The sequence below is a fragment of the Silurus aristotelis genome (assembly GCF_946808225.1).
Source record: "Silurus aristotelis genome assembly, chromosome: 13".
NCBI classification, from domain to species: domain Eukaryota; kingdom Metazoa; phylum Chordata; class Actinopteri; order Siluriformes; family Siluridae; genus Silurus; species Silurus aristotelis.
This window is the reverse complement of record NC_139586.1, coordinates 14,987,338-15,004,899: the sequence shown is the minus strand read 5'-3', so window position 1 is coordinate 15,004,899 and position 17,562 is coordinate 14,987,338. Positions and strand designations below refer to the sequence as shown.

At 37.1% G+C, this 17,562-nt stretch overlaps 1 protein-coding gene across 1 annotated transcript in view; it reads left to right on the top strand.

Annotated features, from left to right (window-relative positions):
• Nucleotides 1-15,313, top strand: part of ankrd13c (ankyrin repeat domain 13C) — a 38,030-nt gene extending 22,717 nt beyond the window's left edge. Inside the window, exons 4-13 of the mRNA XM_083558751.1 lie at nucleotides 3,029-3,114; nucleotides 5,214-5,259; nucleotides 5,996-6,062; nucleotides 9,444-9,588; nucleotides 9,682-9,813; nucleotides 9,905-10,066; nucleotides 12,455-12,534; nucleotides 12,755-12,853; nucleotides 13,012-13,112; nucleotides 15,021-15,313. Of these exons, the coding sequence (XP_083414877.1) occupies nucleotides 3,029-3,114; nucleotides 5,214-5,259; nucleotides 5,996-6,062; nucleotides 9,444-9,588; nucleotides 9,682-9,813; nucleotides 9,905-10,066; nucleotides 12,455-12,534; nucleotides 12,755-12,853; nucleotides 13,012-13,112; nucleotides 15,021-15,151 (1,049 nt within the window). The 3' untranslated portion in view covers nucleotides 15,152-15,313. The remainder of the gene's footprint in view (nucleotides 1-3,028; nucleotides 3,115-5,213; nucleotides 5,260-5,995; nucleotides 6,063-9,443; nucleotides 9,589-9,681; nucleotides 9,814-9,904; nucleotides 10,067-12,454; nucleotides 12,535-12,754; nucleotides 12,854-13,011; nucleotides 13,113-15,020) is intronic.
• The last annotated feature ends 2,249 nt before the right edge of the window (nucleotides 15,314-17,562 follow it).

Here is a 17,562-nt window from a genome sequence, read left to right as displayed (position 1 = left end):
TGGAATTCACCAGAGCTGCACAGGTCATTGCCTACTCCATAATGACATCACAGAGCTGCTGGATGTTAGACATCTCGCTTTTACACCTTTCACTTGAGGATGCCCCACAGATGCTCAATAGGGTTTAGGTCTGGAGACATACTTGGCCACTCCATCACATTCACCTTCAGTGAGGCAGTTGTCATCGTGGCGGTGTGTTTGGGGTTGTTGTTATGTTGGAAAACTACTATTCTGCCCAGTTTCTGAATGGAGGGAGTCAGAATCTTCAGAATCCCTCAATAAACTGGAGCTCCACAGTACCAGTAGCACTCATGCAGCCCCAGACAATGATGCTACCAACACTACGCTTGACTGTAGGCAAGACACATTTATCTTGGTGCTCCTAACCAGGCATGAGGACTCAACTTCTTAGATCGACCCTTGAGAGATCTGTTCGAGTGTTCGAGACGAGTGGAACCCGTCTTTTAAAACCTCTGTATGACTCTGGTCACTGTACTGTAACTCAGTTTCAGGGTGTTACTGATCTTCTTATAGTCTAAACCATCTTTGTGAAGAGCAACAATTCAAATTCTCAAATCATTAGAGAGTTCTTTGCCACGAGGTGCGGTGTTGAACATCCAGTGGTCAGTATAAGAGAATTGTATTCAAAGCACCAAACTTTAACTGCTCCTATACAAGATAGAACCATACAAATTTGTGTTGAACAGACAAAAACATAATAAATAGGACATGTGACTTTGCATGGTTACATGACATACAGCTGTTATCATTTAGGGTCTACTCACTTTTGCTGCCAGATATTTTGACAATAATCGCTGAATGTTGAGTTATTTTCAAAGGACAGTAAATCTGTACTGCTATACAAGCTGCACATTGACTACTCTAAAATATATCCAAGTTTCATTTATTTAGTATTGTCCCTTGAGAGGAAATACTAAAATGATTGTGATGGGTGTACACACCTTTGTGATATCCTGTATAATATACTCATAATGTTATGCCTGGTCAGTGAGTGTGTGTGTGTGTGTGCGTGTATATGTGTATATGTCTATATGTGTGTGTGTGTGTGTATATAGAGATAGATATATCGATTATAGATATATTGATAGCTATATCTAGGGTGTGTGTGTGTGTGTATATGTATATATGTGATTATATATATATATATATATATATATATATATATATATATATATATATATATATATATATATATATAAGGGAGGCACCAAAATGAAAATTCTTGGCCGAAACCGAAAGAAATTATGCCAATTATGATTGTGTACTAAACTTACTAAAATCAAAGCATTTCAATTGCATGAATTAATATTAAAGTTTCAAAGAATAAATCAATTACAAATTATGAAAAGATTTATTTATAGCACATTGGAACAATGCACAGGATAAAATAAATTAAAATTCAAACTTAAATGTTTAACCTAAATGCACTCATGTACATTAAATAATAATGTACAGTCCCTCTGGCCTGCTGAAAGTTTGTAAAATTAAATATGTTCTTTCAACAAGTGCAACTGCTTAAAGATACAACAATAATCACTGGGAAACTTCCTGCCTTTTCAAAAACGTCCGCCACAGACGGAGTGCGCATGCTCGGGGGGGTTTTGCTTTTCTGTGCCGCGTTTTTCTCATATTCAGCATAGCGATCGGGATGTTTGGATTTCAGGTGATAACTTAAACCCGACGTGGAGAAAGTTTTTGCAGACGCACCTTATCTTGAAATTCCGGCATTACATGTATTGCAAATCGCTATCCGTGGGTCTTTCTCAGATATACTGAAACACGTCCACACCGCAGACATGTTGCTTTAGACATGCACGTGCAGGGCGCGGTTTCTGTTTGCGTCATCACAACAAACTGTTTCGGCCGCGTTTTTTCGGTGATCAAAGTCTTTCGGCCGAAAACCGAAAATGCACTTTTGGGCCATTTTCGGCCGAAAATTTGCGGTGGCCGAATATTCGGTGCATTCATAAATAATAGTACAGCAGCATCAGGAGCTCTCTTTAGCGCAGTGGTGGACAATGTACACAAACCATGTACTTGAGTAAACGTACAGATACACTAGATAAAATATTACTCCAGTAAAAGTACTTGCCTTCAAATACACTTAATATATCCATGTACTATGATTTATTATGGCTATTATGTTATATACACATACATACCTACACACATATATACAGCCATAATAAATCATAGTGGAAATTGTTTTATGTTTTTTTTAAAAACAACAAACACCAGTGGTTTCCAACATCGTAACTGGTACTTCATATAATAATATGAATAATATAATGTCTTTCTCAGCATGTGTCATGATTTTCCAGGATTGATTATAAAATGCTTGGGAGAAATAATTATTTATTGACCAAATGAGGCTGATTTTAGGTAAACATTTTTTGTTTATTTTTGTAATGAATCTATTAAATTAAAAAAAGCTTTAAAAAGAAGCCCACCGTTGCCATGTAATACTTGAGCTATTATACTTCGTAGGACATACATGAAGATTGCATTGGGGTGCATGGTCTCATTTATAAGTCCTGAACAGCCTCATACTGCTTACCGACTGATTGATGTTTGTGCATTAAATAACCCCATCGAACTTGTAAACAAATGCATGGGTATTGATCCACCTGCAGCCCTTATCTGAATAGCTTTAGACTGATAAGCTGAATTTCCAGTAAAGTTACGGCCAGTGTTGACTCATTGGCACTTTTCACACTGTTATACTAAGTCCAAGATTGAGGGTCCATGCTTTCTTCAAATATAGTTTGTTATTTTGGTTGAGCTAGTCAGAGTAGGTGTTCTGTTTAGGGCTGCTGTTGCAAGTTAAATTGGATATCTTCAGAAAGATGCCAACCCCCAAACGCTTTGGTTCGCCTGGATGAACCATATAGATGCAATTTTGTGTAAAAATCCTTATGACCTTAAAGTTTTGTGCTCATGTGGGAATGGCTGTGCAGTGTGAGAAGCATCTGACCCGGGTGCACATTTTTTTTGTGTGTGTTTGCAGTCACAGCACTGCTGCGGAAGCTGAAGCAGCAATCCAGAGAGAGCGTCGAGGACAAGAGGCCTCGGCTCCTCAAAGCTCTTAAAGAGGTAAGCAAATCTCACGCACAAGCTCAGTTCGGCTTCCAGTTCCATGTCTAGAATGGGAGTTAACATCTAGTGAGCTATACGCTGGATTTAAAGTGCGGAACGGGTTTCGTTTGAAAGCTGAGCACGTAGTGTGTTGGTTGAAAAAAAGCTTCGGCTCACTCTTGTGCAGCCATGGAGCTGCTCCAAATTCCTTTGGGCAATCTTTGGTTTGACATGGCACCCAGACACAGACACTTGACTTACTATGTTTTAGGGGACTTTCCATTGATAACTCGGTTAAGATGTCCATTAAATATCCCTATCCTCAAAATTTTGTAATCAAAAGAGAATCTTTTTGATCTTTCAGTTATTTAAAAAAACATTTATAAAATATTTATTTTCTCATGAGGAACCCAGCCAAAAGTCCCCACAAAGTAAAAATTCAGGTCCTATATTCCTATTCCTGTGGAGATATTTGGATGTTTTGTAGGAGAAAGGGCTTCTGTCTCGCCTTCTGTCTCTACCCTGTAGCCCAGACATAAAGAATAGGAAAAATTACTGTAACATGCTGAAAGCATTCAGTACTTGCCAGATATTACTGCTGCTCCTTCAATGTTGCTTGTCTATTTACCCACTTTAGAGGAACATCATGTTCTTGAGTGATGTCACTGTGATGTTCCACTTTCTGTATTTGGTATTAATGGCCTTTATGGTGTTCTATGGTACATCTAACGTTTTGAACATTAACAAGTGAGATACTATGTATAGTTATTTGGAGGACCATAACTTAAGCAGTCAAATGATAACAAGAACACGTGAAGAAAATCCTACAGAAAAATCTGTACTTATAAAAAGCTGTATTTATGTGGAGTTAATCAGAATTATGCATTAGTGACAGCAGGTGAGATTAAATGTGATTTTGAACATCCCTCCCTATGAAAGGGTGTGCAATTTCTTCTCTTTTTTTACTTGGAGGGTGGAGTCAAAAGTTGTGATATGAATTATTTTGGTTTCATTTCTTCAAATCATACACGCCTGCCGATATTAGAGGGCCCTTTAAGCTTTTTATATCCATTGTATATCCTGTGTGATCTGCCTTATTAAAGATTGTGTTATATCCTTAGTGAGGGGAGGAGAGCTTTCTCACTTTTGTTGTCGCATAAAGACACTAAAGAACATTCGTTTTGTTTACTCATTGCTTTATGCTGAAATCAGATAATGACTGAGTTTAAAATGCAGTAAAGCCACAAGTTATTGGGCTCTTAGCACAAGTACTGCTTACTGATTATATTATGGTCATGTGACCAATAATATAATCAATGATCAGGCACGACCTGTGGACCACGCCTCCTACAAAACATACCAATAAAAAAAGATCTGAGCAATCAGTATTTGTATTTTATTTCATATTTTGTATTAGTTTGATAAACATGTGTACATCATGAGGGCTAATTCAAACATACAATATATTTGGAAACCAAATAGTGCAAATAGTACTCAAGAATTAACGGTAGAGTTAAAAAAGTTAAACATGGGATGTGTATAAATAAATTTTTTTTTTTTTTCCTCGTACCTTGACATTGTAGTGTGGAATTTTAAAATCATGAGTCAGCTCATTGTATCTATGAGAGAAGAGCTGGTTAAACAAATACACTGCCAGATGAACAATGGTATTTTCCAGATTTCACAACTGAGCCACAACCCTTCAGGCCAGTTTGTGTTTTGAACTTTGCTGTGAATAAACAAAAATGCTGTTTGTGGTGTTCTGAAGCCCAGCATGTTTAGTGTGCTGGACACAAACACCCCTCTACACACAAAACCCTTGGGAAAACTGCAATTTGCAGCATCTGCTGTCTGAGTGTCACTGAGACGTAGGTCATTTAAAGACTGACTGTGTTTAGTACAGATGATATAGAGAGCGGGAGAGAGAGACAAAGAGACAGAGACAGAGACCTGGGTTTAATATGATGGGGGGGGGGGGTGAATTCACCCTTCCTTTTTAGGAATTATTTATATAACATTTGGTAGATGTCATTTACGTCATGTGGAAATAAGCACGCCGCACATCATTGTTATCTGATGCACCACTTTAATGTGCTCCTGCTTCTTTTTTCCTCCAGCTTGGTGACTTCTACTTGGAGCTTCATTGGGATTTTCAAAGCTGGGGTAAGTTTGTGTTTATTTCTACATTCCTGAAATGCAGATGGTGACCCTTATTTAAGCAAAACCCACCCAATAACAGCAGTGTGTGTGTGCGTGTTTGTGTAGATTTACAGCATAATAATACAGTCTGAATTTGAGCAGACAGGGTCTGTTGTTCAGAACAGCAATCAAGTGTACCAGAGTAAAGGAAGTGCAGTGTTGCAGAGCTGGATTACATCATAGGGGGAACAGTGATGGCCAGCTGGATTACAGCACACAGAGAGAGATGGAGGGAGAGAGGGATGGGTGGGGAAGGGAGGAGAGACTGTATATAAAAAGTAAAAAAAAACACAGAGGGAGTGGCTTTGCACTGAGGGTGGATATTTGCACCTCCTGGTGGTCACCTCTTGTCTTTGCAAATTATTTTCTTTGTGTATGGCTATTTTATTAGATCCTAGTAAAATCCCAGTGAATCAATGCTGCTATAAAGAAGGGCTATTTAAAAGGTTTTGGAAAAAGAATTTATATCTGGCTACATTCTTAGTGCAGTGGTTTATTATACGTACGCACACACTATTGATCTCATTAGAAAATATTAATATTTTTATATCTCTCTGTGTGGCACCTGACCTAATGAGTTTCTTATTTCAGCTGTCAATCTTCTATCCTTTATGTGGTGTTAATCATTTATGTGGTCATATCATTATATTATTGCTGATTTTTCTCTCTCTAAAGTGGGCTTTATACTTCTTCCCAACAGTGCCTTTACTGTCTAGAATTTTACCCTCGGATGCTTGCAAGATCTACAAGCAGGGACTGAACATCAGGTCAGTATTGTAATGGAGAAATACTGTTCTGAGAGAATCTTGGCTTCTAAGCCAGAACTCTAGATTTTGTTGAAGGTGTTTTTGGGATTTTTCATTACCTCTTTAACATAGCTGAGATGTGGGTACCTTTACTTAAAGGACCCTTTTAAAACTTTTCAGCAGAACACTGCTAAAATATTTTACTCATGAAACTTTCAGTAGTGTTCAGCAACAAAGCTAACTTTTTTTCTGGGTTGCTGTGTGTTTTACGGTGAAGGAAATCTTTTATCGTGCTCTGACATTTTCATTAAAAGTGGAGGAAAGTACAAACAACTGACTGCCACACCTATCTGTTTAATAAACGTTGTGTTCCAGATTGAGTTCATGTTTAATGTCATAACAAGCTCTACTCTTCTGGGAAGGTTTTCCTCCTAGATGTTGAATTGTAGCTGGGGAGTTTTGTGATAATTGTGTTCAGTGGGTTTGAGGTCAGGGCTCTGTTCAGGACATTTAAGTAGTTCTGTTCCAAACTTTTCAAGCAATATCTTCCTGAAGCTCCCTCTGTGAACATTAGCATTACAGGCTGGAATAGTGTTTGGGTCCCTTAGTTCTAATGGAATAGCATGCATATACAGCATACAAAGTCATTCCTTTCAATAGTGTGCTTCTAATGTTATGCAACAGTTTGGGGGGAGAATTGCATGTAGCTGGGGTGTTTTTAGATTTTAGAGGTGCAAATACTTTTGGTCTTTGTAGACCAGAGAGTTTCAGAAATACACCAGCTGGCAATTGCTGAAACATCTGATTCATTTAAATCTCACCTCTTGCACAGTTTTGTGCTGTGATTTAAAAAAGCAGAATAATAAAAAGGAAAAAAAAATACAGGTGAAACAAAAGTTTACGAGGCTCCACCGAGATGCAAATGATTTATCAAGAGTCAAATAGCTGGTGTGATTTAGCAAGATGTGTCTTTGTCCTGGTTTTCCTTGTGATAGACCAATGAAATTTTGAAAAAAATCAACCCAGCAGTAATCCACCAAAATAGGGTGATTAGGCAAAACTTTGATGATCTAATTATAATGACAGCCATTAGCATTCACAAGTATTGATCACGGAATTGCCGGAAACATCTTCTTTATTATACGCTTTTTATTTCAGTTATCAGTTTTTATGGCGTGCTCCAGCATGAGTAATGACAAGTGGCTTCAACTCGAGTGTGAAATCACCGCTTGTGTCTTAGTAAGCTGAAGTGGAAAATGACTTGGTATCTCCGTGTCGATCCATTACCCATAACGCCCCTCTTCAAACGATGGCAGTCAATGTTCTGCTTTCTGTCTGCGGTTTCAGAGAGACTTCATCTAAATTCTAACTGTAACCACCATTCGAGATGACCAGAGAAAACACCTTCCTCCAGCGCTAAATATGCCACAGTTAAAACCTTCACCTGTACACAATGAGTTTACAGCTGCAACAGGAATAGGTTTACTAATGACTTCTGTGTATATCACACAAAGGTTTGTATGCTTGAGGTCAAAGACTGTGCATATAAGGTCAAACATATTTGTTTCATAGGCATTTACAATCAGCTGTTTCTTTTTTTTTTGTACATCACTTAAAGGTTTTTCCATCAACTTTATTAGAGCGACGGAACAAAGGTTACCAATAATATTAAAGATGACTACTGAATAGGAAGACAAAAAAATAGGAAATAGGGGGGAAAAAAGACCTCCCTCTCTCTCTCTCTCTCTCTATCTATCTATCTATCTATCTATCTATCTATCTATCTATCTATCTATATATATATATATATATATATATATATATATATATATATATATATATATATATATATATATATATATATAATAAATATATTTTCCCAAAAAAGTTATATACTCCAATATTTTTTGGACCGCCTTTAGTTTTGATTACGGCATGCATTCGCCGTGGCATCGTTTCAATAAACTTCTGCAAAGTCACCATATTTATTCCTGTCCAAAGTTGCACTAATTGTTCACCAAGATCTTGTATTGATGATGGGAGAGTCGGACCACTGTGCAAAGTCTTCTCCAGCACATCTCAAAGATTCTCAATAGGGTTAATGGTCTGGACTCTGTGGTGGCCAATCCATGTGTGAAAATGATGTCTCATGCTCCCTGAACCACTCGTTCACAATTGTTGCATTGTCATCTTGGAATATATCTATTGATAGAATAACCTGGTCAGTCAGTATATCCAGGTAGTCAGCTGACCTCATTCTTTGTAATGTAACCTAGTCCTGACCAACTGCAGCAACCTCAGATCATAGCACTGCCCCCACACGCTTGTAGGCACTAGGCATGATGGGTGCATCAATTCATTTGCCGCTCTTCTTACCCTGATGCACTATTAAGCAAAGCTGTGAGTTCCACTGTGTTTTTACGATTTGATTTAACCAAACCTTTAAGTGATTGCTGATCACGATCATTCAATATTTTTTCCTACCACAGTTCTTTGAATATGATGGTTCCCCACTATCCTTCCCGTTTTTGAAAAATGCTTTAGACATGTATAATATTAATATATATATATATATATATATATATATATATATATATATATATATATATATATATATATATATATTATACACATACACACACATTTCTGATATGAGTTTCGGTTCATGGAAAAATCATTCAGTTTTAATATTTTGACAGAACCCACTTGTGATTTTCTGGGAGATTGATTACATTTACAGTGTTGTTCATGTTCAGCCATTAAATTTGAATGATCTTTATTTAAATCATATTTATACAGTTTGCTGCATGTTTCGGGGAATTACAAATATGCACATGGCATTAATGGAATTTCACAAATCAATCATTAAAACAGCGTAATATTGTGGAATCTCTTGAGATATAATTTTTTATTCATGACGGAGATTTAGTGAGTAAAATTATTTTTTTTTCATTACTTTTGGTGCAATAAGGATAATTATGATGATTGTCATTATTATTTGATCCTCTAGGAGTGGCTTATAGACATATAAATGTTAGATTAAACCAGAATGGTCTGAAAACTGGATTTAGGCTGCAACGATCATTTTGGACGATTTTCAAAAATTGCTCATCTACACTTTGCCTGCAGTAAAGCACAAGAAGCTTTGGTCTGCGCCATTTCTTGTCAGGTGTTTATTTACTTTCTGTTGCTTGAAGTAATGCGATTGCGAGTGATCATTCCGTTCCCTTTGAAAGAAAATGCAACAGATTGTATAGTGATATTAATCTTTAACATATATATCAAGCTGGATAGTAGGAAATACAACTGCAGTACAATTAGCTACAGTTTAATGGGTGACTACGGTATAAAAGAATAAAGTATCAAACGTGTATGAGTGTGAATATTTGTCTTCCCTGTCAGGTTGGACACTACTCTCATTGACTTCACAGACATGAAATGTCAGCGAGGAGACCTGAGCTTCATCTTCAATGGCGATGCCGTTCCGTCCGAGTCTTTCGTAGTGCTGGACAATGAGCAGAAAGTGTACCAGCGAATACACCATGAGGTCTGCAAGATGACAATCCACTCACATCATTCTTTCATTGGCAGTCCAACAAGTACTCCTTACACCATCTTGTTCTCTTTGCCCATATTTTAGGAGTCAGAGATGGAGACTGAGGAAGAGGTGGACATTCTGATGAGCAGTGACATTTACTCGGCCACATTGTCCACCAAATCCATCACCTTCTCCCGAGCGCAGAGCGGCTGGCTCTTCCGCGAAGACAAAACCGTGAGTTCTTTACTCGTGATGGAAAACAGCAGACGTGCCAAAGTCGTTTAAAGGTGTTTTAGGATTAAATGAATCCTGGTTGTGTTTACAGGAGCGGGTTGGGAACTTTCTGGCGGATTTCTACCTGGTTAACGGCCTGGTTCTGGAGTCAAGGAAGCGGAGAGAGCACTTGAGCGAGGAAGATATTTTGAGGAATAAGGCTATCATGGAGAGCCTCAGCAAAGGAGGCAACCTCATCGAGCAGAATTTTGAGGTGAACTTTTTTAAATACACAGAATGCAGATAGATTTTTATAAGGACCCTGTTTTAGACTTTAGTTTATACCATTAATTTCTTTTTTAATGTGCTGTAAAATCCTTACTTTGTCATAGAGGTGAAATAAAAATCTAAAAATTATTTGTTTTATTATATTAGTTTATTGTTTTATGTAAAAACACGCATTGCCACTGTCGAAATGGACACCTTGTGTAGCACTTAATCATCTTGTTTGCCTAAAGGTTGGAGTTTTTTTCCTCCTTCAAACAGAAGTGAGAAGTCTGTTTTCCTTCTGCCTTCATTTTTGGATGAAGGCAGAAGGAGGCTCGTTTCTATTGAGTGACATGGAAATTCACAGGAAATGGTCAAATGTTTATTCAGCAAAACTGCATGGGACTCTAACCAATACACAGAATTTCACAGATGTAAATTTTGCTACATTGACAAGATTTGTTGTCTCTATGTAGTACATAATAAAGAAATCACCCTGACTCAATATAATGTTCTGTAGGCAAGACGTTTACTGGACAAATGACCTGCAGTAACCCCTAATGAATAATCCACCCCATATGTTACATAAGAAGCTCAAGAAAGTGAAAAAGAGCTGCTCTAATCCCCACCACTGTCACTATTAACCCAGATTTCTGCAATGTAGAACAGCAGGATCCTCTGGTTCTTTTTAAAAACCGAGTCATGCAGAGACACGGCTAAAAATGATCTACATTTACCTCCACCCTCTTTCTTTTACAGTACCACCTGCAAGGGCAGTAATTAGATTTTAGTGTAAATAAAGCTTGCCATACTGTCACTACAGTCATAGCTTTTGAATCTCTGAAAGCTGAGGTCTGCAGATGCAGTGAGGTCCACAGGCCGACAAACTGATTTGATTCAAATGATCTCCATAAATTCTTTTGTATGATTTATTCCTTATTCGTCTTTTTTTTTTTTTCCCCCTTTATTCCAATCTGGATTGCAGTGAATCTAGAGTCTATTCTGGGAACACTGGGTGTTGGGTGGGATTACACCCGGTGTAAGGCCCTGGTTCATCTCAGGGTTCAGACACATTTTCACACATTTACACCTTTGCAACCTTAGCATTCAATCCACCCATGCATGTTTTGGAACGGTGTAAACCTGGAGGAAATCTACGAGTACAGGGGGAGAACATTTGACATTTGTTTATATTCAGAGGTTTTAAGTACGAAGGAATTTATTTTGCATTTGGGGAAGAAGTTGTAATAGTTAGCTGTAAAATTAACTTTGACATGGGACACTTTATCTGCGAGAGAGGATGCTCGTGATTTGTGGGTTTTTTTCTGTAGCAAATCAAGTAGGATTTTAATTAATACAATAAAAGAAAATTACAAGCCATATTCTGTGCAGGGAAAGAAAGAAGCCAAAAGGGCTCATTTAAAGCCTCCACCTAAACGATAAAGAAATAAAAACGAATACAATTAAGGAACACATTTCAATTATAATAACAAATATGGAAGTGTAATTACATGTGTCAAAAACCCAGGAATAAAATATTCCAAAAGCCATATATATAATTCATAAAGTGCATAGCAAAAAAGAAAAAGGAAAACCAATTACAAAGCAGTGCTAAGATGATCCTTTATACATCTTTTATAGTAGAAATTTTTGCTAGATCGGATAAACCATTTCATAATTTAATACCCCCAAATATTGATCTATGCATGTAAGAATTTAAATCGGAAAATCTGAACATTAACATGAGAGTGGTGAACCTGTGAATTTGTCATTTGTCTGTTTATAGCTACTACAGTGATAGTGACTATCGGGAACCGAATTTATTTTTTATTATTTATTTATTTGTTGTTGTTTTTTTATGGGTGAAACATCAAATCCATGAGTACAAAGTAAGAATAATGCGTAGTTCTTTTAGAAATAATATGGTTTAATCATTGGTAATTTGGACTTCACTGCTGATGACTCTTCCATGCACATCATGTTTTTACAAGCAATGATGCATCACCAGATCAGTGTTCCTGCTCTCTTTGCCATCATTTAGAAAATTGTACATTGTCTTTCTGCTACACCTGTATTCTGTATATTCTGTATTCTCTTATACAAGAACCCTGTTTCCCCAATGTAGCCTTTTTTCTTTTTGTAGAAATGCAGTAATTTTTCTTATTATACGCTGCTTAACTTGCAGCCATTGAAAGTAAAATGAGCGTCAAATAAACTTGAAGCACCGATCCAAACAGAACGACAGAGACGACTCGATCAGAGTCTGAGCCTGATTTTAAATTTTTTAAGTCTTTGAAGATGATTGAGTAGAGCTAAATATGTGACTGAGAACATCTTTTGATGAACACAATTTTATGCTTCTGTCTTTAACTTTTGTGTGTGTGCCTTCGTGTAGCCGGTTAGACGCCAATCCCTGACTGCTCCCACTCCGAACACTATTTCCTGGGAGGAGTACATCACAGCTGAGACTGGGAAGTATGTCTGATCTTCATATTTTCACTGAACCCTTTTAAAACAGCACAGTATTGATTTATGTTTAAGTAAATCAGTGATTTTATGCTGTAGCAGTGCAGTGAAATACAGCTTTTGAAAAGACTAGCTCGTTTGTGCTCTCTTTACACTGACACTTTTTTCCATTTTCACACTTAACTTTGAGATTCCTCATGGTTTTAATGTCTGTCATTTTCACTTCTAGAGCTCCTCATCTTGGACGAGAGCTTGTCTGTAAAGAGAGCAAGAAAAACTTTAAAGCCACCGTAGCCATGAGTCAGGATTTCCCTCTCGGCATTGAGTCGTAAGTGGCTGCTTTTGTTTTCATTATTTTTTTTTTTTATTTAATATAAATTTCTGACTAAATAATTGTATACAATGTGATACTTTTATTAATGATTGATTGATTAATCAGTAGCTTCTTTGTGCTAACCTCCTACTGTGTACTTTTTCTGTTCACAGCCTATTAAATGTTTTAGAAGTGATTGCACCCTTCAAGCACTTTAATAAACTCAGAGAATTTGTACAGATGAAGCTCCCACCAGGCTTCCCAGTGAAATTAGGTAAGATAAAGACAATCTTGACATGCAAGGACAAAAGAACACATGGAGAGAATCAAAAACATTTTGGTACAAAATTCTGGTCTATATACAAATGTGCAATTTGTATATAAAACTGTTTATCAATACAAGCGCTACCATGAAAATCTGCAGTTAAAGTTACAATGTTCCACATCATTCTTTAGGTTTGTTTGCATTGCCCTTTTATAGGTTTCAAGCAATAGGTGCAGAGCTGAGCAACTTGGGCGGACCTATTTCTGGGCCAAATAAAATTTTTAAATAGAGTAGTCAATGTGCAGCTTGTATAACAAAGCAGCCATTATTGTCCAAATATCTGGCAAAATTGAGTATAAGTGATTACAGCTGTACGTCGTTTAACCCTGCAAAACCACATGTCCTATTTATCATGTTCATGTTTTTGTCTGCTTGACAGAATCATACAAATTTGTGTATCAGAGCAGTTACAATTTGGTGCTTTGAATACAATTCTCTCATACTGACCACTGGATGTTTAACACGGCACCTCGTGGCAAAAAAACACTCTGAGGATTTGAGAAATAGAATTGTTGCACTCCACAAAGATGGTTTAGACTATAAGATAATCAGTAACACCCTGAAACTGAGTTATAGTACAATGACCAGAGTCATACAGAGGTTTTACAAGACGGGTTCCCCTCGGGAACAGACCTCGCGAGGGTCCATCAAAGAAGTTGAATCCTTGTGCTGTGCTGTGATGTTTCTTTGAGGGAAACATGGACTTCAACATGTACTGGGACATTCTGAAGCAGAACGTGACTCCCCCAACAGAAACTGGGACGATCAGCATTTATCCAACATCATAATGCCCCCAAACACACTGCGAAGATGACAACTGGCTTGCTGAGGAAGCTGAAGAGGTGAAGGTGATGGAGTGGCCATGTATGTCTCCAGACCTGAACCCTATTGAGCATCTATGGTACATCCTCAAGTGGAGAAGCACAATGTGTCTAACATCCAGCAGCTCCTTGATGTCATTATGGAGGAGTGGAAGAGGATCCCAGCAACATTTTTGTTACCAGATATTTAGACAATAATGGCTGTATTTTGAGGTATTTTCACTTAAAAATATATCCAAGTTTCATTTCATAGTATTGTACCTTCAGAAGATATACTAAAGTGGTTACTGAATGTGAGGAGTGTACTCCAATATGTGACCAGGCAAAACATTATGATGGGTGAAGTGAACAACACTGATTAATTCTTAATCATGGCACCTGTTAGTAGGTGGGATATATTAGGCAGCAATTAAAAGGATATGAAAGAGTTTGACAAGGGACAAATTGTGACTGCTAGACAACTGGGTCAGAGCATCTCCAAACTACAGCTCCTGTGGGATTTTCCCAGACTGCAGTGGTCAGTATCTATTTAAAAAGTGGTCCAAGGAAGGAACAGGGTGAACTGGTGACAAGGTCATGGGTATCCAAGGCTCACTGATGAACATGGGGCGCGAAGGCTGGCCTGTGTGGTCCCATCCAATAGACGAGCTGCTGTAGCTCAAATAGCTGAAAAAGTTAATGCTGCTAATGCTCAACTGTTTTGGCAGCAAAAGAGGGAAAAAATATATATTATGTATATGTGTATATTATATATATATTTATATAATATATATGTATGTATGTGTATAATTTGCATAAAAAGTAAAAAAAGATGGGTGTATTACTATTGATCGAAAAAACTCTATTAAACATTATGAAATGCGCAAATACAAGCAAGACAGCAAGCAAATAAAAGTAATAAGGTAATCTCTCATTTTCATTTTTAAAGGCTCTCAAGAAATTCTGAAAACTGATTTCCGAGAAGAAGAAAAAAATGTTGAACTAAATGTTGGACATTTAGGTGAATTATACTTTAACTTCCTGCTTTGTTTTTCAGACATCCCCGTGTTTCCTACCATCACGGCCACGGTGACTTTTCAGGAGTTCCGCTATGACGAATTCGAGGAATCCATTTTCACCATCCCAAACGACTACAAAGAGGATCCCAGCCGCTTTCCAGATCTCTGATCCGGCTTTATCCTGTTTCTCTCGCTCTTTTTTTTTTGTTTTTTGCTTCTTTTCTCCTCTTCACTGCATCTCCATTTCATTTCTTCCTTGGATCTGGCTCATCACACCACGTCGTCGAGCTTCGATAAGAGATCTCTATTCAGGGCAAAAAAAAAAGAAAAAGGGGGTCAGAAATAAGTTACTCTACATGTAAAGGGATTTGCGTTGCACTGTATTGCAGTGACACGCAAGTGGACTACTGGACACATGATCAGAAATGAAAAAAAGACTTGTTTGAAGCTTTTAGATTAGCGAGGAGATCACAGGAGCAGGACTGAGCACCACTCTAATGCACTACATCACTCCTCACAGTGGTGAAGCCTCGAAGCACCAGTGCAGCTCTTCTTCAACAACACATCCATCAAGAGTGACCCTCTTCTGATTCCGGGATTCTGATTCTTCACCTCAACGCTTCCAATGTTACTCTGGCAGGAAATGTGGCATTACAAGTTCTGTATTTGTTTGTCGTGGTTTTCATATACCTTTCTTACACGACTGTACTCTTCACGTTCAAGAACCTAAACTATAGCAGTGCGAGGAAACGACCCGAGTATGGGTTTTTTTTTTTTGTGCGTGTGTTTGTTTGTTTGGCGCCGTACAAAACGTGTCAATATTACCGTTCTGTGCTTTTTACGGATTCGCTGTAAAGACTATTCTCTGTAAATACCTCTGTTTGGATTTGAGTAGCAGAGTAGGAGGAGACGAGCTCTGCCAACGCTTCTGTTACCGCTCCAGATTTTCCACTACACGTTTTTTCGAAGTTCATCCTCGACTGCACGGGACGACACGAGTTCCCCAGGTTTTATTTTCTACTCACACCTGTATGTCTTTATTTTCATGATCACTTTCTACCCGATTTGAATAAAGAATCAGGCGCTCGTTTGTAAATGCACTGTACAGTTTGAGATGAATCCGTTTAACAGTGGCACAACTTTCAGCGTACGACAGATACCTTATTTCTCAAGTTATTATCCTCATTTTTATGATGGGGGGGTGTGTGTGTGTGTGTGTATGTATGTATGTATGTGTGTGTGTATGTATATGTGTGTGTATATATATATATATATATATATATATATATATATATATATATATATATATATATATATATATATATAATACACACACACACAGCATTTAAGATTATACATCTATACTGACAAACCTGTAATGATTGTATTATTTTAAAAAATGTTTAAGGAACGGCCCATGAAATCCAGACAGGAAATTCCTGAATGTTTTATTGGGATATTTTTTTTTTGTGCAGCTAAAGTGGAATGAAAATGGGGGGATGGTCAAATTTACACCAGCAAGCAATTTATATACAATTTTATTTATGTAATGCCCCTTTTTTTATTTTTAACTCTACACTGGATTCCTGAAATCTTGCCCTTCAAGGGTTCAGATTATGTAAATGCTTCCAAACCACACTACTGGTTAGTGTGACGAACCCACGACTGCTTTTTTTTTTTTTTAAACATCAGAGGTCCAGGATTTCTTGCTTTTCTTGGTTGTTTGTTCTTTTGTTTGCACCTAAAACTCAGAATGCTTTTCACCTGAACACACAAAAAAAACCAGTTGTACAGTAAGAACCTTGTATGCTACATTTTTCCCCCTAATGAGGAATTGTACTTAATAAAATGTCTGCATACCAAAATTGCATTACTTTTTATTAAAAAAAAATTATCATTATTAATTACAAAGTGTGTTTGATTAGCTTATTAGTAAAAAAAACAATTAAAAAAAACTAATTTTGATGTTTGCTTGTGATTTTTTTTATTAATGCAGTTCGTTATTATTAACATTTGTGAACAGTTTACATAAAATTATTTTAAATTAAAAATGCCTGTTTGGTTAAATAAAATATAATAAATGCAATATACGTTTTTAAATTGATTAATCAATTTCCCACAAATTAAATTGCTTAAATAAATGGAAAAAATAGTTTACACTTGTTAGAGCCCATTTGTGTAATACAGATATTGTACTGTATGTATTTGTTTTATATATATTATATTATTATTATATAAATTATTATATTATAAGATATATTTATGTAGATCATATCTTTTAAAAATTAACTGTTCTACTTTTTCAACAAATACCTTCTTTCGCCTTCTCCCATTTTACTCGTCACTCCCAGTGAAAATCTCAACATCTTCAGCTCTGCTACCTCCTGCGCCACCTTCTGTCTTTTAATCAATGCCACTGTCTCTAAGTCCTACAACATCGCAGGTCTCACCACAGTCCTATAAACTTTCCCTTTCACTCTTGCTATCACAAATCACTCCTGTCACTCTTCTCCACCCACTCCACCCTGCCTGCTCTCTTTTCTTCACTTCTCTAACACACTCTCCATTACTTTGCACTGT